At 37.4% G+C, this 25,939-nt stretch overlaps 1 protein-coding gene across 1 annotated transcript in view; it reads left to right on the plus strand.

Moving 5' to 3' along the window:
* The window catches only part of csmd2 (CUB and Sushi multiple domains 2), a 250,762-nt gene that overhangs the window by 109,190 nt on the left and 115,633 nt on the right, over nt 1–25,939 (plus strand). Inside the window, exons 7-13 of the mRNA XM_060897641.1 lie at nt 346–433; nt 2,698–2,822; nt 9,944–10,065; nt 16,559–16,662; nt 17,372–17,484; nt 21,413–21,595; nt 23,409–23,735. Of these exons, the coding sequence (XP_060753624.1) occupies nt 346–433; nt 2,698–2,822; nt 9,944–10,065; nt 16,559–16,662; nt 17,372–17,484; nt 21,413–21,595; nt 23,409–23,735 (1,062 nt within the window). The remainder of the gene's footprint in view (nt 1–345; nt 434–2,697; nt 2,823–9,943; nt 10,066–16,558; nt 16,663–17,371; nt 17,485–21,412; nt 21,596–23,408; nt 23,736–25,939) is intronic.

Here is a 25,939-nt window from a genome sequence, read left to right on the forward strand (position 1 = left end):
TTCCTTAGACTAGCTCATTATACTGTTAAAATTCCCACCCGTAACACTCCTGTTCATATTATTTTAGCCTTAATTACTAGTGCTTTTATTGACCACCTCATGCTCTTAAAGTAGTGCATAAGAAATAATTGGCAACCTTGGATGCAGGAACTGCACTCAGGTAATTTCAGTAATTTAAATAGATCTTCCAGAAAATCAAGTTAAGCACTAAATTGAACAAGAACACGCACATGACATTCATTATATCTCAATAGGTGTACATTTATGAACATAAGTGGTCAATGTCCAGCGTCTTGTTGTATACGTTTTTAAAATATTCCATAAAAATCTCCATTTCTTTTGCAGTATCCCAGATGGGTGTGGCGCAAGGACACAACATGTGCCTGGACCCTGGGATCCCAGACAGGGGGAAAAGAAAAGGCACAGACTTCAGGTGTGAAATAATTTCATGGATTGTTCATTAAAAGACTAATTTCAAAGGAAGATTAACAGTTTTTCTGTCTGCTTGACAAAAAGGCAGGAAATGCTGGAGGTTAACATCTGCTTGATTTCTCGTTGTCCTTTTAATTCTCAAGCCTCGTTGCTGATATTTGATCTGAATAAACATGGACTTTGAGATCTCAAAGGTCAGACCGAAGGAGTGTGAAGAGGAGAGAGTAGGAGATGACAAAGACTCATAGAGACAGACTCTGAGAATTGGAACACAGATGAATAGGGACGATCAATTTCACACGTTCTCTCTTCATTTTTACCTGAATGTTCTGTGCTATCTGAACGCTCTTCTGTCAAGTGATTAGTAATGGATAGCACACACACTGCTGCCTCTGCACCAACACGAGCTCTTGTCCACTTGTCAGAAAAGAGTGAGTCACCCACAGAGGTCAAACCAGGCCAACACCAACCTGGAGGTGGTAGGTTTTTTTTCTCCCTGGAGGGGTCCTGGCTATCACACACTCACACATGTGTGTGAAGGGTTTTAGACAGCAGGTGCCAAAGAGTTCAGTGTGTAAGTGAGGAGAATGAAACAGGGACACTCTGGAGGACTGATAGTGACTGATAGCACCTGGAATTTTCAACAACACTGTGTTACTGTGTTCCAGCTTTCTGTGTTAGATTAAACCATTTGAATGAACATCTGGCATTAAAAACTGATGCTCCAGTCCTACTGGAATCTATAGTAGTAACACTTTCTATCACACTTTCATATGTGAAGCTTTGTACAGTATATGCATTAATTACATAATAGTTATGAGTCTGCCACTCTCTTTTAGGGAAAAAAATTATAATACCTAATTCTCAGATGTTATCTTCTTTTTTATATTTACATGTAATAAAAGGTGCATTTATCTTTAAAGCACTAAAAATAATGATGGTCCATTTATGCATCTAAAATCAATCTAAATACATGCTACTTCCACATTTCCAGGAAAAAACACATACAGTACAACCCCGGTGACCAGGAAAGGCACAATTTAGTCATATATTACTTTTTCTCTTTTATGCATAAGTGTGTATTACATGTAATACCAATAACACTAGTTGATATATTTACATGCACAGCACTTTTTTTTCACTTCATGATGTCAAGATACATAAAGCATGAAGTGAAAAAAAAAAAGTGCTGTGCATGTAAATATATCAATTACATAATAAAAACTCCTTAAAAACTCTAGACCTGTGTTTTAATACATTCTCTGTCCATTCATATAAACAAATATTTTATCATTTTATAACTCAATATTATGAATGAATATCCTCATTCTTTATATGGAGTAAGCTATGTAACTGTAATTGCTTATAAGAGTTTTTACAGGCTTAGTTAATAAGAGGTGTTCGTAAACAGAGGTGGACAATTCAGCAGCATACAGATCTCCTGGGATATTCATTTTAGATTTTTGTTGGGCAGTGGAAAGTACATTCATGAACAAGAGAAGGAAAATAGACTTCATTTGGTGTTTATGTTTAAACATATGCACTTCATTTTTGCGACACACCTCGATGCTCCAGCAAGTCGCTGCTTCCAAACTGGCCAATCTGGTTGGCAGAAGATTGTTTTTTTTTACTATGTGGATTGATTAGCATGCACAAATGACAGGTGATTTATTTATTTATATATTTACTTTTGGAATCAGGATCAAGCTGTTGGGAACACTGATAAAACCGTGCAAAACAAAGTACAGCACAAAGCCGTCATATACAGTAGCTCTCCTGCTAGCACAATAAACACAGTGTGTCACCTTGCAGTTAAGCATATCTGGAGAAAACATGGATGCAAGCCATACTGGAATAATTAACTTGCTATCTGAAGAGAAAGCCCCATAGCTCACAGCAGAAATGTTAGTAATGACTTTTTGCTGGGGTCACAAACACAACGTGCTACACGAAAAAGTAATATAGTCGTCCCCTCTGCAGGAAATTAAACGCTAGTTTATATCCCTTTCTGTATTAATAGACTTAACAATCTAAGTTGACAAACTCTATTACATAATGTTAGCTTTTTTCCCTTTTTCTAGCGACTACATCTTTAAGGTATTATGTAAGCAATTTTGTTATACTACCTTTGATCTATAAAATAATGCATTATCAATTTATTATACAAATTATACAAAGTGTCACCTGTTTTATTAATTTTTGTGTGATAATGAATGAATGTTAATAAGCATTTAAGCTTTTATTTATTTTATTTTTTATTTGCAGACGTGGGGCCACAGTGCACTTCTCCTGTGATGAAGGTTATGAGCTGCAGGGCTCCAAGAGCATAACCTGCATGCGTGTAACTGACAACTACGTAGGATGGAGTGATGACCGACCCATCTGTAGAGGTACCACTCATGCTCATGTGCTCAACACCGAATTTGTATCATTCAGAAAACCTCCCACATGCATTACACGTGTTTTATATTGGTTATGTAACAGAAAAAGGACATAGTGTGGATGAGCAGAGAGAAGCTAACGAAGAAAGCAGACAATCTGTGCAGCAGATTTCCTAGGAGGGATAAGATGCCTATCTCTTTACTAATCAGCTTATTTAACCACACTCAGCACTGATTAATGACTTTATTAAGCTTTACTAATTTTCTGATTGTGATTGTCCTCAAGAGTTCTCGCAATTGTTTCCTCTTCACAGTGGTGTTTTCAGTGGTGTGGATATCATGTTCAAAGCCCAAAACAGAACCTTTTGGCATTCCACGAAATTCTAGGCAGTAAGAATACAACTAAAAATCAGCTTAAATGTTTGAATCTTTGATAGATCCTATATTATGTAAGGTTACCCAGCCTTATACTGTCAAACCATCACTCCCTTTTCCAGGGCTCTCAAGTTTTGAAGACAGGCAAGAGTGACATTTCCAAATCCTCAGCACCCGCCTTTCCCCCAGACACCAAACACTACCCCCCCCCCCCAAAAAAAAAAAAATATTCACCAAGATCACTGACCACATTTTAACCAAATACTTGTTAAATTTCCATTTATTAATATGTATGTGTATGTGTGTGTGTGTGTGTGTGTGTGTGTGTGAGAGAGAGAGAGAGAGAGAGAGAGAGAGATTATGACTGGTGTTTATTGTGTTTGTTGCCTTTTTGGACTCCTTTATCATTTGTAATGTTGCTCCCATTTAAAACAGTTCAGCTCAAGCCAAGACATTTTTAGGGTCATGATTGGGGACAATGTCCCGTCCAGAGACAAGCTCTCTAAAAATACCCTCTCTAATGAATATGTTTTTTTTTTTATTGGTTGTTGCGTTAAATCTCACCCAGATACAATAGTGCTATTTTCTGATTGGCTATTGTGTAGCCTCTTTTTTTGATTGGCTGATAAGTATCAGGCTCGACTAAGAAGGAGACGCGCTTGATTCCTGCCCGGTTCCATAGAGACAGCGGTGCGGACTGATACATTTTGGGCGCTGCGGCTTATTAAATATATGATAAATAGTCAAAAAGTTTTTTCTGCGTGAGAAATACAATGTGTGGCGAGAGAGCGAGACAAAAGACCGAAATGCGTGACTGTCAATCTCAATGTGTGACACTTGACAGCCCTGCTTTTCTCAGGTTTGGATCTATCACATCTAGAAATCTTTAGCTACAGAACCTGTATGCTAAGCTAACTAGCTAATTTATCGAATACTAGTAATAACAACAACTGTTTTGACAAGTGTATTTTGATAGGTTTGACTAGAGAAAATAAACTACCAATGTAAACTGAAACGAGGGGCACGTGGCTTAGTGGTTAGCACGTTCCCCTCACACCTCCAGGGTCAGGGTTCGATTCCCGCCTCCGCCTTGTGTGTGTGTGTGTGTGTGTGTGTGTGTGTGTGTGTGTGTGTGTGTGTGTGTGTGTGTGTGTGTGTGTGTGTGTGTGTGTGTGTGTGTGTAGTTTGCGTGTGTGTAGTTTGCGTGTGTGTAGTTTGCGTGTGTGTAGTTTGCGTGTTCTCCCCGTGCCTTGGGGGTTTCCTCCGGGTACTCCGGTTTCCTCCCCCGGTCCAAAGACATGCATGGTAGGTTGATTGGAATCTCTGGGAAAAATATTGTGTGTGTGTGTGTGTGCCCTGCGATGGGTTGGCACTCCGTCCAGGGTGTATCCTGCCTTGATGCCCGATGACGCCTGAGATAGGCACAGGCTCCCCGTGACCCGAGGTAGTTCGGATAAGCGGTAGAAAATGAAATGAATGTAAACTGAAACTAATACAGACCTGTTTACTAGCTGGTAGCTAGCCTGCTACGTACGCCGCCTTCACACTGCACACGACAAACGGACACGACTGTCGGATTTCGCCCCCTAGTGACAGTCGCACGGAATATGCAATATGATCGTGTAGACGTCAACATGGGAGAGAAGTTAATTCTCGCGGTCTCGGAAAACCCATTACTAGATGATCGTGACAAAAATCCATTAAGGCGCAACTCTTGCACTAAACGGTGATTTTCTAAACCTTTTCTCCGAGTCAGGTGGTGTTTAATACACACTGATTTGCAATGTTTTCTTTGGCGTTTCCAGTAAAGGACAGTAAAAGCAAGAGCCTGTATTCTCCCTCCATTTATCGTGGTGAATGAAGGAATTAATTAATGAAGGAGTAAATACAAACAATCAATGCAACAATAAATCCAGAAAGACCGTGAATAATTTCCATGAGGAAACATGGACGCAACATTAAAAATAATACAATATAAATATTAATAATTTTTTACTTTTTTATCAATCACAATGTATTTAAAACAAAAAGATTGTTTTCGGTAAAGTTTAAAAATTACTAAAGTTAATATTAATACTTTTCAATAATTCGTATCACCTCGCGCACACGTACCTGATAGGACAACATTGGAATACATCACATCCGGTCGGCATATCGGATGCGGTGTAGTCGCACAAGTTCAATTTTTTTAACGGATCCAACGCTCAAAACGGATCCGAAAATTACGGATCCGCAGGTGGTCGGCACCTCATGCAGCGACCTCGCGACTCTCCATAGAGATGAACAAAGTCTTGGATTTTATGTTGCTCTTGAAGTTAGGTGCTCTAGGTGCTCTAACTTCAAAAAGATTCAAAACTTTGGACTAACTTCCTGTATAAGTGTAGATTTGAGTACTTTTCCTCTCCTTACATCATACATTAGGCCAGTAGGGATTATCCTGAAACAGATGTGAGTATGGTAAAAGATGTCATACAGGTTAATACACTTTATCTTCAGGTAACCCACAGTGCATTGCTGTCTGCCCTGCAGCTTACAGATTCCTCACGTTCCAATTTTCTTGTCTAGGTTACACCGTGTCCTCTACTCTCTCTGAGATACACGCATAAATACACACACAGTATATCCTAATACACACAGATACATACACAATAGTTAATTTGTGCTTCTTGGCCTTGTGATATTGATTTATTTCTGCAATATCATTCATCACACTGTGGACTATTAGTCTTTCATTAGCACACAACATCCCCTCTGTTACTCCAACAGCCTCGGCACAGCGGTTACAATGCTACTGCAGACTGCTGGAGAAACTTAGTTAGACAGCTCTGAGATGGAAGACTGCAGTTGCAGTTTTGTTTTTGATTGTTTAATGATCAGTTTTTGGTTGGTTAGCTCACACCAGGTATTGGACTGTGCCCTTATACAAGAAAAAGAGGAATAGATCTCAGAAGGAGAAGGTATTTACTAGCAGAGACACCCTGTGGCTCTGCACTACAGCCCCATTAGTTAGGTGAAGAGTGGTGATATTTGGCTTATGCATTTTAAAACCTGTTCCAATCAATTGTCTCTTTTCCTGGAATTATTCACCTTGTTTCTTCGAATGCTAATAAATGGCACTCAAAAAAACAAAAAAGAAAGACACTGATAGAAAAAAAAATTCACTTCAGAATAAACATCTGATTTGTCCTTAAGAACACAAAATAAAAAAAAGGTTATTTCAATTATTTAATGATGCTTAAGGACAGCGTTATTCTGTTTTTCAACAAATAAACTGAACGGTGGCCGAACTTTGAGATTTTGTTTGTTGTGAGATTTATTTATTTATTTATTTTTTGCAAAGTAATATTATTTGCAGGATTTAGGATAATTGATCACATCAACACGATTTGTATAATTCATTAAAAAAAAAAAATGAGGAATTATTTACATTTATGTACTTTCAGTGGTCTAAATGGGCCCTTAAGGTTCAAGTCAGTCTCATCTTCTTTATCCAAGGCTTCTCCAAGCTACTTTATTTCTCACACTTCTGTGCCTTCTAGTGTTAAAACACCTAGCTATGACTTACTGTAGGTACCTTGGTGCTAAATTTCACACTGATTCAATTCGGTCAAAATGGGCTGGTAACACCACCATAAAGTGAAGGTAATTATCTAATTATCGAATCTAATTTGCTCTTCTTGTACATTTGAGAGTTCCTTTCCCTTAAGCAATTCCTTGCTGCAGGTTATTGTATCATAGCTTTTATGTTGTATGTGGAAAATATGGTTCATCTAATTGAATTTAAATAGCTTACATTACTGTAGTTTGGAAACTGAGGATGAGCTCCCCAGTGTGGTGAGATCATTTTTGCTAACATTTTCTGGCTATATTTACCTAAGTAGGGTTATTTTCTTCATTAATGACTGTTTAGACTAGCACACATTCCAGCAGCTAACATGATTAGCAAGGTAGCAAGGCGCATTCTATGTAATGGTACATATTAGTTACCAAAATTCCGCTTTACTTCTGATTAATTCATTATCAACATATGCCTCACTAGTCATGTATATGACCAGCAAACTTACAGAGACTGAATAAAGTTTTCAAACAAGGAAAAATGGTTTCTTTAAAATGAAAATGATTATCCAGCATTTTAAAGAAGCTAATTGGGGGAAATATTGGACACTTGCTTGCTCAGATATTACAAACAAGCTCCACCTTAAAACACAAAAAATTTTCTCACAGTCCTGTATTATGGTAAGGGTTTTGTCCTACTGACACCACTGGGAGACATTGCTAGCACAGTTACAATGGTATTTTGTAAAGAAAAAATATCAGTGTCTTAGACATAAATGTTAACCTTTGTGTCCCTGATAATGGATTGCTGTAAATGCTTAACAACAAAAGAACAAACCCTTTTCATTTTCCAGCAATGTTCAATATCATATTAATGAGGAATCAGTCATAGAATTAATACAAATGCTAAACTTAGTTACAGAATGCACTTCATGATACTTTACGATACTGTTGCACTGAGATACAACTCAACTCAGCTTAACTTAGTGAGCATGGTGCATGGAACTGAAGCTAGTCAGAATTATTATGGAAGCTAATGCTTCAAGTTTTATCCATTTGAGCTAAATGTACAGATGAAGATGTGGACAGACTAAAGGAGTAGAGTGCTACTTCATCACCCTTTTAAACTAGAAACGAAACAGACCCCAATTATTAGTTAGTCAAAGGCATTGTGGAAAAATAAGAAAACCTTTAACTAGTCAAAAACGTAACAATAGACCAACATGGTGATCTATTCAGTGCTGAACATGGTTTAACCTAAAAAAATTAATCAACTCAGAATTCCATTGAAAAGTGAATCATGGATGTCACACATTAATTCTAAATATTCATTTTTTTCTTAGATTTTTCTCAGAATTAGATTGCCAGTTACATACTCTTCTAGATTGACAACACCACTATCCATAGTAGTAGCTATGCTGAAAAAGAAAAAGAAAATCTTTAGGAAATGGCCCATAACAGAAATTAAGTAAAATACCAAAGAGCAGAGATTATATGTATTATAATATGAAGGTGAAAACTGTGGTCAGTGGGCCATGGTGCTAATTAACTTTATAAAAGACTTATTCTTTAATGTCAACTTGTCAACTCACCTTTAAGTATGTGTGGACGTGTTCGTGTGTGTGTGTGTGTGTGTGTGTGTGTGTGTGTGTGTGTAGCCCCCTGAGGAGCTCACCTCAGACATAGCTCATTAAAGAGCTGCAGCTAGTCCCAGACCTGCAGACTTGTTCATTTACTGCAAACACTGACTATGCCCTCCTTCCTCATTAAGCAGCGAGCACTTTCATTTTGGTAGTGCTTTAAAGTCCTCCTAGAGGACACTAAAGTTACTTAAAAGACTCTACTCAAATTTGAAACAACAAAAATATGGAAAGTCACAGAAAAGTCATTTTGTCATCAAACATACAGTATATAAACCTCAAAAGGCACCTGGTCAAAAACATCCTCCTGATATACACCACTTTCTGGCAGCTTGGAAAACAATTTTTTTACTATATGTGTTGAATATTGGCTTTATCCATGCCTCTACTACTATAATTGCTCTCTTAAATCACTGAGCATGCTACCATGATGCACTAGTTTATAGGCTGTGCTGACAAACAGGTATTTGCACTTAAGTGAAATATTAGGAGCACATAAATTCCTGCAAATATACCCACTGATGTGTTCTTTCTAGCTTACATTAGGAAGTTTTCGCTTGTTTTTGTGTTCCAGGGAAAATAAAAAATGCCCTCCATTAAATAAATGCCAGTTATTTAAATGCATTAAATCACTACGTTATTATTTTCACAACTTTTGTTAAAATAATACACATTATACTAAATGAATTCAATACAAATCAACAAAGTAAGATTGAGCAATTGGTTTACAGAGGCTATATTGTATTTTAATTAAGATTAATTGCTGTAAAATTTTAAAGCGTGGAAACTGTAAATACGTAGTTCATGCCAGTTTTAGAAATGCAGCAGTAAACACAGTCGGTGTGCATAAAGATCGGTTCAGTTTCTAATGAGATATCGACTGTCAAAATGTCTGTGATACTTCTGCTCAATCACATCATCATCAAAACCCAGAATAGCGCTTATAAACTCTTTACAGATAATAGCAGACATTTTCCTTACTCTGGCATCAACAGTAGTGAACTGAATGAAGTAGTTAGCAGTTATTCCTCCACATGATGTTAGCATGAACTGAGTTGAGTAAAGAGACCAACTGTTTGGGTTTAAATGCTGAGTGATTTTGAACATGGGAGTGAAAATGAAAAAATCTGCAGCAAATTCACATATATTTTTGGCTACAACAATCACAATAAAAATCGGCAAAATCCTGGCGAGACTGATAAAAGTAGTTGTAGGATTGTAGGTCTTTCAGTGGAATTGCACTAAATCTGAAAAATTAAGTTTTAAAATGGTACTTTTTCACTTTAAGGATGTGGACCAAATTTTAATAAAGGGATAATTATTTACTTGCAGTTAGGATACATGCAAAGAAAAATGTATTTCAGTTCAGGAATGACTGTAATTTTCCAAAGAAAATAAAATAAAAAATTGCATTCTGCCACCTAAAGTGTTGCCTTTAAGCCTGCTCTATAATAAAAATGGAGAAGTCAAGAAGTCAGGTTAATGAACTTTATATAAAGTAATTCCTCTCTCTCGCTTATTCTCTCTCCCTCTCTCTGACTCTGTCTTTCTTTCATATAGCACCCATGTGTGGAGGCCAACTTCGAGGCCCCAGTGGTGTCATTACTTCCCCCAACTTCCCAGTCCAATATGATAACAATGCCAACTGCACATGGATCATTACAGCTTCAGACCCTTCCAAGGTACGTCGTCTTTGCACCACCATTTGCTCTCACACGGTATGGGTTATTAGTTTCTATTAGTTATGTTTTGTGGAAAATCTTTCCTTTACGGGCTGTGTATTGATATTGATGTTGATAGAATATCGAACGCATGATCGAAGCTGAGGAAAGAGAAAGAGTAAAGGAATAAGAGAACTAAAGGAGGACACTGGTGCCCCTTTGAGTCTGCTATTACAGGAGGGACAAAGCCATAGTGTTGACTTTGGAGCCCAGTTCAAGGCCACGCTCTGGCTCGCTTGCCAGATTTCTTTCTCTGGGCTCAAACAAATGGTTTTACAAATCTCTACCCTTATCACGCCTGCTCAGAGGGTAGAAACGGGGAGGAGACTCGACACTGCCTGGGCTCTGGGAGAGTGGTGCAGATGAAGATGGAGCATGGCTGTTCTTACTCTTTCTAATCGTAATGACATTCTATTTTTGTGCCGTCCACAATGGCGCCTAGAGGAGACGTGAGGTCAGCCGTGATATTGAAGCAAAACTGGGGCTACGTGAAATGTACCTGACAATGAGCATTGTATTTGCTACACTGAGCCAGTGCCCGAATCCCCACACTCTCTCTGCACTGAAGCGTCGGCCGGCTTGATATTGCCACTCTAGCCACTGCTAGCTTTCATTGTTTAATCAGGATTTTATGTTTGAAATAATTAAAATGTAAGCTATAATGTGTCTTTGTCACAGTAAAAGTTAAACGTACTAAATACATTTTCCATTTGATCACTGGAAAAGTGGTTGAGGCTGAAAAAGTGTGAAACTAATTTGTCCATATCTCTGTAAAATACTTTTACAAGTGTTCTGTACAATTAGTTTTAGAGTACGTTTTAGCAAACGGTTGGAGATCGAAACCCAAGCCAGCAAAGAAAGTGAGTACAATGAACAGCTCAGGTTTAATGCGGTTCTACTGAGCATCTGTTGAATACCTAGAGAAACACATGCAGTCTTAAGCAGAAAATGAGAGAAAGCAGGATTCAACAATTTTGAAGTGGCAGGACATTTAAAAAAAAAAAATTATTCCCCCAAACTGAGTCAATATGTGAGTAGAGACTTACTGTTCTAGATGAACGAATCCCATGGAAGCAGTAAAAGGTCAAATTTTGTGCTCCCAAAAAGCAGGGGCATATTCTTTCAGCTTTAATTATTAGTGTTTGTTAGCTTTTTTTTGTTTGTTTTTATTCATCTAATTGGTATTATCTGCAATACTGAATTGAATTCCATTTGTCTAAAATTGACTTCAGGCTCAGTTTTGAGTTTCTGTGAATTTCATTTCGAGCTACACAGTGTTTGAAACATATTATGAAACTCTTCCCTGGTGAATATCTTCTGTTTAGAGCTTGCACAAGCCAACTCTTTTGAAAATCTGTATTAGTAGCACAACCTAAACTCACAGACGAAACCATTTACACCTACATTTACAACTAATCTACAGCAACCTAGTAGAGCAACCTAGAAAGAAATTAGTACAATAAATCTGTGCATTATTTTATACTAAAAATGTAAAAGATTAAAAATTCAAATGCAGTTGTGTGGATGAGCTGCAGTCATTGCTTACCTGAGAATGCGAATGCAGCACAGAAATTGCTTATAGCTTAACGTTTTACAAGAGGCCAAAAAAAATGAGGTTTACACCGTTTTTGTTGTGTCCATGTTCTGCATTGAATTTCTTTGCCATGTCTCTTAACAGTGGTGGTTAATGGCTCATATAAGAGTAGAGACACGGGGCATTAAGAATTTGTGTTTTTACCTAGCATACTATGGGCAATATATTCATAGAAAAAAAAAATTCCAAAAAACAACAGTTGGATTTTTTTCCACATTTGTGAATATTTATGGCTTCAAATTAAATGGTGATATCAAACCTGTTCCTGCTCTCTGAGATGCCCCAAGTGCTTTTTCAGAAGCGTCTAAAATCTGAAGTCATTATATTTAGCCACTAAAATTCTTGTAAGGTTATCTGAACAGAGGTAAAAACATATCACACTGAAAGCCAACAATGTCCTGACTCGTTTTATATCAGACTCGCATTTGCGTTTGCATTCCATTTGTTTATACTGATAGAAAAAAAAAACATTTCCATTGCACTGGCATAATGGAACACCAGTGTACTGGTAAAAAAAAAGATTAATGATGATAACATTTTAGCTTTAATGATGAAGAAGACTAAATGTATACAGCAATGTCTATGCCATTTTCATTTGAGACTCAGTAGCATGTGAAAATGAATATATATTTAGCTATCAAAAACTACATAGCTCTCTCACACACACACACACATACATATATACTGTATAAAAATATATAAATACAAATAATGCCATTGTCACATGACCTGCTATGCTATAAATTTTAAGTTTAGTGAATTTAAACTATTACTAGATAAATATAAACTTCTCACTAGACATCTTTTTTTTTGCTCCACGGGTTCGTTTATTCAGCAGAACAAACCCAGTTTTGCCCCAGTGCTCTGGGTTCCCAGGCAGCAGATCACTGCCGACCTTCACAGCATACCATAAGTTCATATTTGCTGCCAGCATTTTGTACTCTATGAAAGAAGATTAGAGCTCAGGAGATTACAAGCTCTCAGAAACCCACAGAGAGTCTACTATATTTACTGTCTGCCCATAAAACTGCCAATCAATACCACACCCACTGTTTCCCATGAGACTGCAAGAATGTGCAGGTCTTACCTGCTGAGGACGACATGGTGAGGGATAACAGAGCCTGAAAAACGGTTAAAGGGAGGAGAAAAAGCGAGATGAAGATCCATTTATCTAAGATCTGACCCAGAATGCTACTTCTTCACTGCTGGCAATTTTCATTACCCACTGTGTTTACCATAGGACAGAATGCAATTTGCATTTATATAAGCATTTTTATTAGGAGTTGGCTTCCAAACATTAAGAATGTGGCAGAAATATGGCAGACAATTTGAAATAATAGACTAGAGCACTTTATTTTTTTTTCCTTTACATGTTGTGGTGTTTTTTCCTGTTGTTCCATGTTTATCGACAATGGGCCATGTTCAGAGTTAAGTTCGATACGTGTAGTGAGGAGTCAATACTGAAACTGTGCACATCAGTATTCAGACCTCAGTCACACTGAGTGTTTGGACAGTTCTGCAGGATTTGTGTATACATGGCAAAGTTTGCGTTAAACAGTGGGATTTCAGTGATTGCTATCTTTTAATTTCTAAATCATTTTTTAATTGTCCCACCTTTTTTTCCACCTAAAGATAAACACAATTCCAAAACCAAGCGGCTAATTGCACAGACAGAATAAATGCGTAAACAATAAATGAATAAATGCAGCCATTGCACGTTACAAACACAACCAGATTCTGCAGATTCTAACGATATAAGAATGAGCACTCTGTGACCAAAACTCACAGAACCAGAAGCAAAAAATATGGTAATATATACATATATATATATATATATATATATATATATATATATATATATATATATATATATATATATATATATATAATATATATAATATATATAATATAAACTGGTAATACATACTTATTCTAAATACCAGAATTATTCAAATGCACCTAATTCATATTAAATTAATTGAACATGTTGTTTTCAAGCAAAAGGCTCAAAAATAGGCCTAGGTTTGGACATCATATTACATTCAGCAGCAAAAAAAAATCCACATTTTTTTTTCCTCTACATTTTTTAAGGGCAAGATAAAGGCAAGTTTTTGGTTCAAAGGAAGTAGTAGACACTATCAAGCAACCCAGTCGTTTCCCTTTTTTTCCTTTCTTTTTATTTATTTATTTGTTTATTTTCACTCAAATGGTGCGCCTGAGTGATGCAACTGAAAAGTGTCGACCTTTCATCCATAGATTACGAGTTTGAATCATAATGATTCAGCTGTTTGTGGCAGAGAGTCCAGGAGAGCAGGATAGTACCTACCTCCGAGTTACACTGCCGACCTGACAGCTTCTCTTGGAAGCTTAGCTTTTTCGATCTACACGGTAGATCACACCATACTCTTACATAGACTGGAAAACTGGGTAGGGCTTTCTGGGATGGTCCTCAAATGGTTTAAATCATACCTAAAAGGGAGAGGTTACTATGAGAACATAGGCAACCATAAATCTGAGTGGACATCCATGACATGTGGAGTCCCACAGGGCTCAATTCTTGCACCGCTTCTCTTTAATTTGTATATGCTCCCAATTGGTCAAATAATGAAAAAGAACCAAATTGCTTACCACGGCTATGCAGATGACACCCAGTTATACTTAGCCCTGTCCCCTAATGACTACAGCCCCATTGACTCTCTATGTAAGTGCATTGATGAAATTAACAGTTGGATGCGTCAAAACTTCCTCCAGTTAAACAAAGACAAAACCAAAGTCATTGTATTCGGAAATAAAGATGAAACTCTCAAGATTAACACACACCTTGACTCTAGGGGTCTAAAGACACACAATAAAGTCAGAAATCTTGGTGTAATTTTAGAGTCTGACCTTAATTTCAGTGGCCATGTGAAAGCGATAAGCAAATCAGCTTACTACCATCTCAGAAATATAGCCAGAATTAGATGTTTTGTCTCAAGACAGGACTTAGAGAAACTTGTTCATGCTTTCATTACCAGCAGGGTGGATTATTGCAATGGACTCCTTACTGGGATCCCCAAAAAGACCATTAGACAGCTGCAGCTCATATAGAACGCTGCTGCCAGAATTCTGACCAGAACCAAAAAATCTGAGCACATCACTCCAGTCCTCAGGTCCTTACACTGGCTTCCAGTTACATTTAGAATAGATTTTAAAGTACTGTTACTCGTTTATAAATCACTTCATGGCTTAGGACCGAAATACATTACAGATATGCTAATTGAATATAAACCAAGCAGACTACTCAGATCATTAGGATCAGGTCAGTTAGAGATACCAAGGGTTCACTCAAAACAAGGTGCGTCAGCATTTAGTTATTATGCCACCTATAGCTGGAATCAGCTTCCAGAAGAGATCAGATGTGCTTCAACAGTAGACACTTTTAAATCAAGATTAAAAACACATCTGTTTAACTCTGCATTTACTAAATGAGCACTGTGATGCTTCACAATGACTGCACTTTTTATCCAAATCACTTTTACTCCTGTTTTATTCTTTTTAACATATTTTAAACTGTTTTTATTAAAATCACATTTATTTTTTTAAATTGTTCTTTGTTTTTATTATGATTTTATCGTGTGTCTCTTATTTTTACATATATTTTTTTCTCTCTTATAAACTGTTTTCTAATTTCTATGTAAAGCACTTTGAATGACCTCTGTGTATGAAATGTTCTATACAAATAAACTTGCCTTGCCTTTTTCCATCCCATGATGGTAACTGTTGTATGAGAAAGGACAGCTCACTGGTTGGTGGGAATTTTCTAAGAAGTATGAAGAAATATAGTGGAAATAATATCGCAAACAAAGAGGGGCACGGTGGCTTAGTGGTTAGCACGTTCGCCTCACACCTCCAGGGTTGGGGATTCGATTCCTGCCTCCACCTTGTGTGTGTGGAGTTTGCATGTTCTCCCCGTGCCTCGGGGGTTTCCTCCGGGTACTCCGGTTTCCTCCCCTGGTCCAAAGACATGCATGGTAGGTTGATTGGCATCTCTGGAAAATTGTCCGTAGTGTGTGTTTGCATGAGTGAATGAGAGTGTGTGTGTGCCCTGCGATGGGTTGGCACTCTGTCCAGGGTGTATCCTGCCTTGATGCTCGATGACGCCTGAGATAGGCACAGGCTCCCCGTGACCCGAGGTAGTTCGGATAAGCGGTAGAAAATGAGTGAGAGTGAGTGAATATCGCAAACACACGTGATTTGCATAATCTGAATGGAGATCCTAGAAAATGGCTACAACTACCTCAAGTTAATATCGATTTTATTTTTTAGATGAAGTTTCGCACATGTAATATAGTTCAAACTGCACAATCAGACAGAAAAATTTATACTTAATTAATCATTTTGACCATTTTAACATCAGTACCAGTTATTTGGAGCAACATCCACTCTACATTCTACAACAGATGGTTTGCTAAAACTTATTATGTAAAAAAAATAAATAAATAAAAAATCGGAAGTGATTTTTCGCTTTGTGCGACTCAAACCATTCTCTGCTGTGTGCTTGGGAGTGTTTTGCCGTAATATTTCACTTTTTCCCCATTTGCATGAAGTTGACCTTGATCCACTTGCCTCTAGTACAGAATGATCAATCAAATATTACCTACAGCGATCCCAAACTGTTTTATAGTTTTGTTCTGAGCACAAACTCAGCTACATTAATACAGAAACAGGAAGTAGTTTGGGTTCAGTTGTATTTTGCGAATGTAAAATAGGACTGCTGATGAGCTTGGTGGATGAAAGCATAAATGAGTAAATGGATAGTCGGGGTGTTATAGACTGGCTGATGATCTGTGCAGTAATTGAAGCTGATGGGCTTGTGTGCAGGTAATAAAGTTGACCTTTGAAGACTTTGACTTGGAGCGTGGCTACGACACTCTAACGGTGGGCGATGGAGCTGTAATTGGGGACCAAAGGACTGTCTTTCATGTGTGAGTACTTTTGTCTCTGGCACGTTTGTACATGATACGCTCTTGCTTTTTTGTTTCTTTATTTCATTGCTGTTCTCATCTTTTAACCCTCACATTCTCTATTCTTCCTCCTCCTCCTCCTCCTCCTCTCGCTCTGTTTCTCCTCGTTTCATCAGCCCTCTGTGTAGCGAATGGGAGAAATACCCCGTGCTTAAGTGCCAATCACTTTGGCTCTCAAAGTTACAAGAAGATCACGCCTCCAGAAAAAAAAAAAGCTTGCTGCATATTGATGCCCGTAATGCAGTTTGCCTTACCAGATGCTCTGGAATGTTTCTCAGAGTGTTGTTATTAATTGTGCTGAAATTTATGGTGTACATAAAGTTTTATTGATGCTGCTTTATGTGCACTCTCTGGCAGAGCCTTGAGAGTGCTCATGCAGTCGCTGAGCATTATAACATCCCTGTGTACTCTCTCTCTCTCTCTCTCTCTCTCTCTCTCTCTCTCTCTCTCTCTCTCTCTCTCTCTCTCACACACACACACGCTCTCACGCTCTTCCTGGGTGCTCAAAACCTCAAATGGCCTAATGCGCTCAATTAGTGAGCCCCATAATCCCAGAGCCAGAGTAACTCTGTAATCAGCCAGGGCTTTTGGTATAGAGTACATCGGGATCAGGCTGTGCTCTAAACTTACCAAATGAGATATGTTTTCTGAATCCTGTTTCTATTTGCAGGCTTTCAGGAACTAACACTCCAGACCTGGTGGTAAGCACCAGTCATCAGATGTGGCTGAATTTCAAGACAGATGACACCAGTGGGTCCTTGGGATTCAAAGTGTCTTATGAGGGTAAGTCAGTTCAAAACACACAGTTCATGATATTGTGGTCTATTTGATTATTGGCATGGCCTGGTGGATGTCTTATGGGAGACGTTCTACTGTTATCTTTATCCATCTACTGACTACAGTCTTTAAACCTGCTGTTTAGCGCTGTTAAATCTGTGATTTAAAAAGAAATATGCTACGAATATGGCAAAAAAAAATATATGATAGGCTGTGACTTCCAGAGAAGGAGCCTGTCCTCCAATAGTTACCAAATGACCGGGCAAAGAGGACATTAGCCAGTGTAGCAGACCGGACAGTTGACCTAAAAAACGTGCTGATCTCTTCACGGATATTTTCACTCTGCCATCTCTGTTCCTTTTTTTTTTTTTTTTTTTTTTTTTACCTCTGCATTGTTTTTTATGTTGAAAATGTAACCTTTTATCTAACTTAAAAAGCCACCACAATTGTCATCATAACTCCTACTAGTATTTCTAAAGCTTTGTTCTTCTTCCTCAGCCTACCTCTTATTAAATATTTCTTCATCTTTAGATGAGAGGAAAGAGAGGCTCTTGTTTAATAATGCACACTCTTTCTGAGGGGCTTTTTCTCCCCTCTGCATTGTTCGAAATGTCTCCCCTCAGTTCACTCTGACTCTGTAATGATGCTGCTTGCCAAAATCTGTGTGTATTTGTCTACCATGACAGCACAGCATGATCTTTTTTATCCCACTTACTCAATTTTTCATAATTCCTCTGCATAATGTTCATCTCTTAAGACGTGAAGGGGTCAAGTGTGGATACCAGGTTCTTTGGAAGGTTCCTCATGTCTTTAAAAAACAAGATAGCGTTTTAATGAGTCTATGATCTATCTATCTATCTATCTGTCTGTCTGTCAGTCTGTCTGTCTGTCTGTCTGTCTGTCTGTCTGTCTATCTATCTATCTATCTATAGCAACATGCTGGGAATCCTTTATCTCTTACTTTATCTCTTACTTCAAGATTTGCGCTGAGCCTTGAGGCACTTTTGTTTTTTGCAAAATAACAGAAAAGTAGAGCAGAGTACCGTATACACCCCAGGATAATTAAAACAGTGAGGCAGACTTAATGAAGTTGAAGCCGAAGAAGAATCTTTTTTAATCGTCCTCCTTTGGAAATGTATCTCCAAATTATTTTAATTCTTATTTCCACCGCTTTAGCATAATTGTTGCATGCATCGTGCTCAAATGCAGGTGCTTTCTCTATCTCTGTGCTTTCTCTATCTTACTCGCTTGAAAATAAACGCTCATGTTGAGAGATGCCTGCATATATTCAAAATTATACAGAATTATATTTGACATTAAGAATAAGGGATTTTTGAAAATGACTGCAGGGCATTAAAGAGACAGCAAATGCCTCATTACTGCCACTGGCGCATTTATGATCTGATCTTCTATTAAGGCAAGTGCAAAGAGACACGTGCCACAGGCGTCTCCTTTATAGCCACTTCAGGCTTTGAGACGTTGAGCTTCTAATCTCTCCCTCTTCCATTATTTTCATCCCATCTTCCCTAGATATTCTAACTGCACAGCCCCAAAGGGGGCACAAGCTCTAATTTGGCATGCATGACAGGGCTTCTGAATTGTAGTGCGCAAAATGAATCCAGTATGCTAACTGTTTGTGGTTAGAGCATCTGTATCGACGCATGTGCATCCTAACTTTCTATCCTAATCCGTTTATTATTGCTGAAGCCTTAGATCTTACTGATTTTCAGATTGCCACAGTATTTACATTCAAATATTTATCACAAGTTTGCATGTGACACGCTTCCTACAGCACATGTCAAAAACACCTACACACGTGCATACATGTAAAATATAAACTCGAATGAATGGTGACTGCAGTTGCATTAAGGAAAGCATTTCTACATTTTGCAAGGCTGGGTGAATTTATTTGGACTCTTGCCTTCCTGCATTATTAGTAATCCTTCACTAGGAAGTCAGTGACTTCCATCTGGATTTGCAAAACGAAAAAAAGGAGGAAAGTGACAGGAAAATAAATCAGTAGAAAATTGAAATGAGTAAATAAGAAATATCCGGTTTTACGAAAGTGCACATGTCAGCTCCTAGTGCGAGAGACAGCATTTTGTACCAGACAGAGGACATCTGCAGCAGCTCTGACATGTAGGGTGTGTGTACACACCATAATGACTGAGAGAGAGAGAGAGAGAGAGAGAGAGAGAGAGAGAGAGAGATTGTGCAGAACTAGAACTGTCAGAGACCTTTAGTCTTGCCTGCTTGCTGTGACCATGTATATCATAGAGTCCTGTACCTATAGTGCATTTTTAAATATATTTTAATGACTACAGTATGAATAGTTTGAACCCCTTTAGCAGTGGTAGCTCAAGTGGTTAAGGCTCTGTGTTGCTGCTTATATACTGGTATTTAAACAGTTAATAGCTCTGAATGTCAGTGGTTTGAGCCTGTGTTATTATTTGATATTATTTGTTATTATTTTTATTCTAATTTGTTATTAGAATAAAAAAAGACAAACCAAACAGAAGATCAGAAGCTTCTCTAATTTTTTATGATGTAACTCATGCTACGAGCAGCACAATGAATTCATAAGTCCATAGAAATATTCTGCCAATTTACCGAGAAATGTGTCTGATCTATGTGGAAGGAAGTTCATCATGCAGCAGGAAAATATATGACCCATAACCACACTACAAAAAATTCACAAACAAATAACTTCATCTGAGGAGAAAAGAAAAGGTTTTAGACTGGCCAAGTCAATCACTACTAGACCTTGACCCAATTGAGCAGCATTTTACCTCCTGAAGCGGTGACTGAAGGGAGAAACCCTCCAAATGGGATCTGTCATGAAGACAACCATTCATATTCAACCCTGGCACACATTTTTCACTATTGTATTGATACAAGACTCTCTCACACATTTCTCTACTTCTGCTTTTAATCCATTTTGCTGTTGCCTTCTGCTCACAAATGAGGCTTGGCATGCCAAGACAGGTAGAAGGATTAGATGAAAAGAGAGAGAGAAAAGGAATTCATTAACATCGTGGGCCAGTAAGAGACGACAGTAACGACATGGCCGGTTTGCATTCACGTGACATGCTCTTGGCATGAGAGAAACAACAGTAAGTGAGAGAGAGAGAAATAGAGAGAGAGACAAAACACAACACTTTGGAAATGTACTTCCAAGATGAAACAAACATGACATAAATGTTTCTCATAAATGTAGATTGCAATGGGTGGGCATCCTGACAGGACGGCTCAGAATAAATCACGTCTACTTCCTTGACCTTTTAAATTAGGTGCATTCTGAGACATTCTTTAGGATAAAGTCAGGACATAACTGCATACTGCTCTGGCCAAACGAACCAGTCCTTCTTTTCATACAACATCAAGAACAAGTTCAGGATAACTTTTGAATGAAATCCTGCATATCCTTTTCCCTCTAGACGAATTTTTAAACTTCACATGCAGTGGGTAAAAAAACTTAGCTACTTGACCTGTCTAGACATATTGCTTGTATCTATTTTGTAGATATATCTTTTATTAAATCTCTCAAGTGCAGCTGTAAAGATACAAAATCACAGTACACAAAAAGGTTTTGATACGAATGTCTACCTATAATGTCCATCTCTTCACCTCTTTCCCTTCCTCATGCTCTGTCTGCCACCTCTCAGCTCACTGCTCTGACATTATAGAAGTTATCATGTCCACTTGACTTCCTCTTTGCTGAGAACGGATCACACTATTAGGGTTGTCTCTATCAAAGCACAGTTCAGTCACCTAACCTTTACCTCAAGTTCAGGTTCCATAAGAAGGCTTTCTTCCTCTTAGAGGCAGTTGCTTAGATTGTGATTTATGGACTTTTTGTATTCTCAGCATTACAATGGAAGCTTCTTTACTTCATAAACAAAATTTCAAATAGTTTTGATCTCTTAATTATTAGAAATTGACCAGGGGGGGTGTGGAGACCCTGGAATTCCTGCCTACGGCAAGCGAGAAGGCACAGGCTTCAGGCACGGTGACAGACTGTATTTTGAATGTCTACCTGCCTTTGAGCTGGTGGGAAAGAAGAACATCACCTGTCAAAAGAACAACCAGTGGTCAGCCAAGAAGCCCAGCTGTGTGTGTAAGTGCTACAATTTTGCTTTCATTCTCAATCTTCAGTGTGAATTTCAGTTTGATCTAAACTTCTGGGATTTTTTTAATGGAGCAATAACTTCTAAAAAGTTCAAACTTTTAGAGAAAACACAATGTGATATATAGCACTTCATCACCCATACTGTAAGGTCATGGAAGTGCAATACAGTACCTGCTCCTTGTCATCGTTTAACAAAACCTTGGGAAATCAATCTAGTCTTTGCTGTTAATAATTCTAGCTAACGAGCTAACAGCATTTTTCTGGTTACCATTTGCACAGAAAATGACCTGATATTTTTATGATATTTTATCATAGTTTCTGAAATTTTACCTGATATTTAAGGGTGTTCTGGCCTGCATTTTCTTTTCTCTATAAAAGAGGTCTTAGGTGTAAATGCAGCCTGATACATTCGATTAACACTTCATCACGAATCATTTACATCTGTTCAATTTGCCTGTTGAGTGTCTTGAGTTACTATGCAAATGTCACTAAATGTCTCTGCACTTAAACATCTGACAAAATATAACCTTCAGTCAGTGACTTTTGAACAAACTTGCATTTAATCCCTGTTACACTATCAAATTAAATTGAAATATTCATCCACTGCACTATATTTGGTCCTTAGTGTCAAATGAAAAATGTTAGTAATTGCAGCATCAGCAATTAGGTCATGCAAATGAGTCGTGATGTTCTAGGACAGGTAGAAAGTTGAGGGAAAAGGCAGGGGGGAATAAGTTGAATTCATTAACGGACTATTACAGTACATTTGATGAGACCTGCATACATATATCCACATTTATAAAAAGGATATTTTTAGACATGTCTGTGAGTACTGGAGGAAGAGATAAAGACCTACAAACTAGCATCTGTCTTGAAGGTGCCTATGGAAATAGTAAAGCGTATGTAGTTGGTTGAAATGGTCTTGTTTAATGTACTTTTCTCACAAACTGCCAACTGTCAATAGTAGAAAATATCTGACTAGCACATTAGATAGCTAAATAATAGCTAACAAAATGTCTGTAATTCACTGAATGTTAGTTAAATATTAGCCATTAATGTTACCTGGCTAAGTACTTATCTAAGCTGTTAGCAATTAAATCTTTTCTAGTTCTAATGATTTAAAACCATAAGTTTAAGCTAGTAGTTATTGCATAGCTATGCTAGGTATTTTACTTATCTAGTGTATGTTAGTTTAGTAAGCTAGCAGTTATTATTAGATAACAACAGATATCTTAGGCAGAAGTTGCCACATAGCTAAGTTAGCTAGTGGTTCATGTCATAGCTAGATTTATACTTGTTACCTTTGTTTATATATATATATATATATATGTGTGTGTGTGTGTGTGTGTGTGTGTGTGTGTGTGTGTGTGTGTGTGTGTGTGTGTGTGTGTGTGCGTGTGTATAATTTCTTAAATAATGTTATTATACTACTTGTCATAATTTTAAAATATATTTAGCTCATTAAAAAAATCTATCCTAAATACCACCTTTTATTGATAATAATCCATTTTTAAAACAAGAACATGTAGATATAATAACACCAAATGACAAACAAACATTAATTAAACAAAGGTAACAAGTATATATATATATATATATATATATATATATATATATATATATATATATATATATATATATTATTTTTTTTTTTTCTTTCTTTATTTTTAAAATTTTTATTTTTATTTTTAAAGCATAACTAATATTATTAAAAAAATGATCAGGATTGAGATTGTTGCAATTTATTACTGATGCTACTGTCAAAAAATAAAGAAAGAACAAACATTTTCTTTTTTCTCAGTCTCTTGCTTTTTTAACTTCACTACACCATCTGGAGTTCTGCTCTCGCCCAACTACCCTCAGGAGTATGGGAACAACATGCACTGCGTGTGGCTGATCATTGCTAAGCCTGAGAGCAGGATCAACTTGGCCTTCAACGACCTGAGCATGGAAAAGCAGTTTGACTTTCTGTCCATTAAAGACGGAGGGAAGGCTGAGTCACCCATTTTGGGCAGTTTTTCTGGGGATGTTCTGCCTTCTCCCATCACCACGAGTGGACACGTAGCACGGCTGGAGTTTCTTACTGATCACACCTATACTGACCGTGGCTTCAACATCACTTTTACGAGTAAGTCCTGGCTCATCCTGCTATTTCTCTTGTTCTTTGTTGTAGTGCTTTAAGAACCAGGGTGTCATTTAGCCTTTGTTCTCTATTTATTTTTTAAAAAAAAAGAACCAAAAAGAACCATTACTAAGTATTAAATCTATGAGCAATGCTGCTTTAAATCTATGAACAATTGTTATGCAAGGTTTCTTTGCAAACAGTAGGTACATTTTGCTTCATTGAGTAACAGGTTCGGAAAAATCAGGGTTGAATTTTTAGCATAGAATTAAAAAAATAAAGTGCACAAAATGTGTTTAAATTTCAACCATTCTAATACCATGAGGACATTTTTCTTCCTATCATCTTCAAGAAATTCTGATGATGCAACTTCCTGTTAACACAACTAATGTGTACCTTTTTACGTAAACGACACTGGCTTAAACATGAAAAAGGATATTTCAAACATCTGTACTCTATTTTCCCCCTCCAGTCCAAAGTCAAGCATTGTAGGCTGACTGACATCTCTAAAGTGTCCTGTGTGTGATATTTTGCTCTGTGTCCAAATTGTCTCCTATCTTGTGGTATAGACTCCCCACAACCATGTGTAGGAAAAGAAGTTCAGAAAAAAGATTAGATTTTTTTTCTAAAATGTGGTTACAAAAAAAAAGTTTTTTTTTTCTAAAAAGGTTACACATGGCAACCCAATAATGCAATCCATTTTATTTTATATAAAGAAAGGCTTCCACATACTGAAAAGCATTTTTATATTTTATTAGACGAAAAATATCTATTTGTAGACAATTGGCATAATGAAGGCTATGATGAATAGGATTGATATCTTTATTGTATTTAGTGTTGTGCATTTAGTCTAAGCTGAAAACGGCTGATGCGTTCTGTCATCCTGTCACTCTCTTCTTTTGTTTGAGAATGTAATTTTACTTGTTCTGTTGTTTTCAGCTTTTTAGCCATTGCACAATAAACATCATCCCTGCAAATCCTGCCCTCAATGCAATTCAGTCAGTATACATTTGCATTTGTGCTGCAGTAAGATACTGAGGAACGTTTGAGCTTTTTTTTTCTCCGTGTGCTGGTGTTGTTATTTTCAGATCAAGAGTCTGCCTTGCCCTGAATTTGTTTGACTTCCCCAAGAAGCTTTATTGCAGTTTAACTACTTTCCATTGTAACTTGTATCCGCACTTAATCATCTGGATCTTCTGGATATTTCTTTGCCATCACTGTCCTCTTTACATTTATAGTAGCAGGTGTAGCAAGAGTTTAGATCTAGATTTATTGGTTTGACTTTTAATTAATATTAAGGTTTTTAAGTAACAGATGTGTGGTGTCTGGTAAAATTATCTTCCAAGTAGATGCTGCATATAAAGGAATTAAGCGAGAGTTAGTTCATTAAAGATGCCAAAAGGTGATCCAAACTCAACCACTCCCCTTTTCGGCGCTTTTTCAGGGGAGAGGTGGGCGGAACACATCACTCATGCTAATTAAGAGGATGGCAAACTTTACTGAAAGGCTAGCTGGCAGTTTAATAAAGTGAGTGATAGTGATGGATGAATTATAACGCCTGTTTGGGTACAGCAAATCAGACTGCGGATCCACTACATTTCTAACTTGTGATGTGAAGACAGACAGACAGGTTGAGAGAGAGAACGAAGAGAGAGAACAATAGGTGCCATCTTCATAAACGAGTGTTTCCAGGATGCACGATCAACCAACTTCCTGTTTCACATAAATCAGTAGTATGAGCCATGTGAAGTGAATTGATCTTAGAAAGGATGACAAGCAGAAAAGTTTTCTCCTCATTGTGGAAGTTTCTTTGTTTAATTCATTAAGAGGCTGTGGATACACCGAGTTTGGCAGCTTTACAAAAATATAACCTTTTCGTGCAGATCTAACACTACCTGAATTAAATGCAGATCGATATGTGAAAGATATGTGTGCATTTTTATGTGCTATTAGAAAAAGAAAAGTGGATTGACTTCCAGAAGAATGGCCAAGAATGAGGTTCAGAACAAGACGCATTTCTGAACCTCATTCTTGGCCATTCTTCTGGAAGTCAATCCACATTTCTTTTTCTAATAGCACATAAAAATACATATCTTTCACACACACATATCTTTCACATATCGATCTGCATTTACGGTGCATAGAGCTGGTGTGTTGCCTCAGTGACAACAGGAGCTAACATCTTTAATGGGATGAACATGATTAAAATG

This window comes from Tachysurus vachellii, chromosome 21, assembly GCF_030014155.1.
Source record: "Tachysurus vachellii isolate PV-2020 chromosome 21, HZAU_Pvac_v1, whole genome shotgun sequence".
Lineage (NCBI taxonomy): Eukaryota > Metazoa > Chordata > Actinopteri > Siluriformes > Bagridae > Tachysurus > Tachysurus vachellii.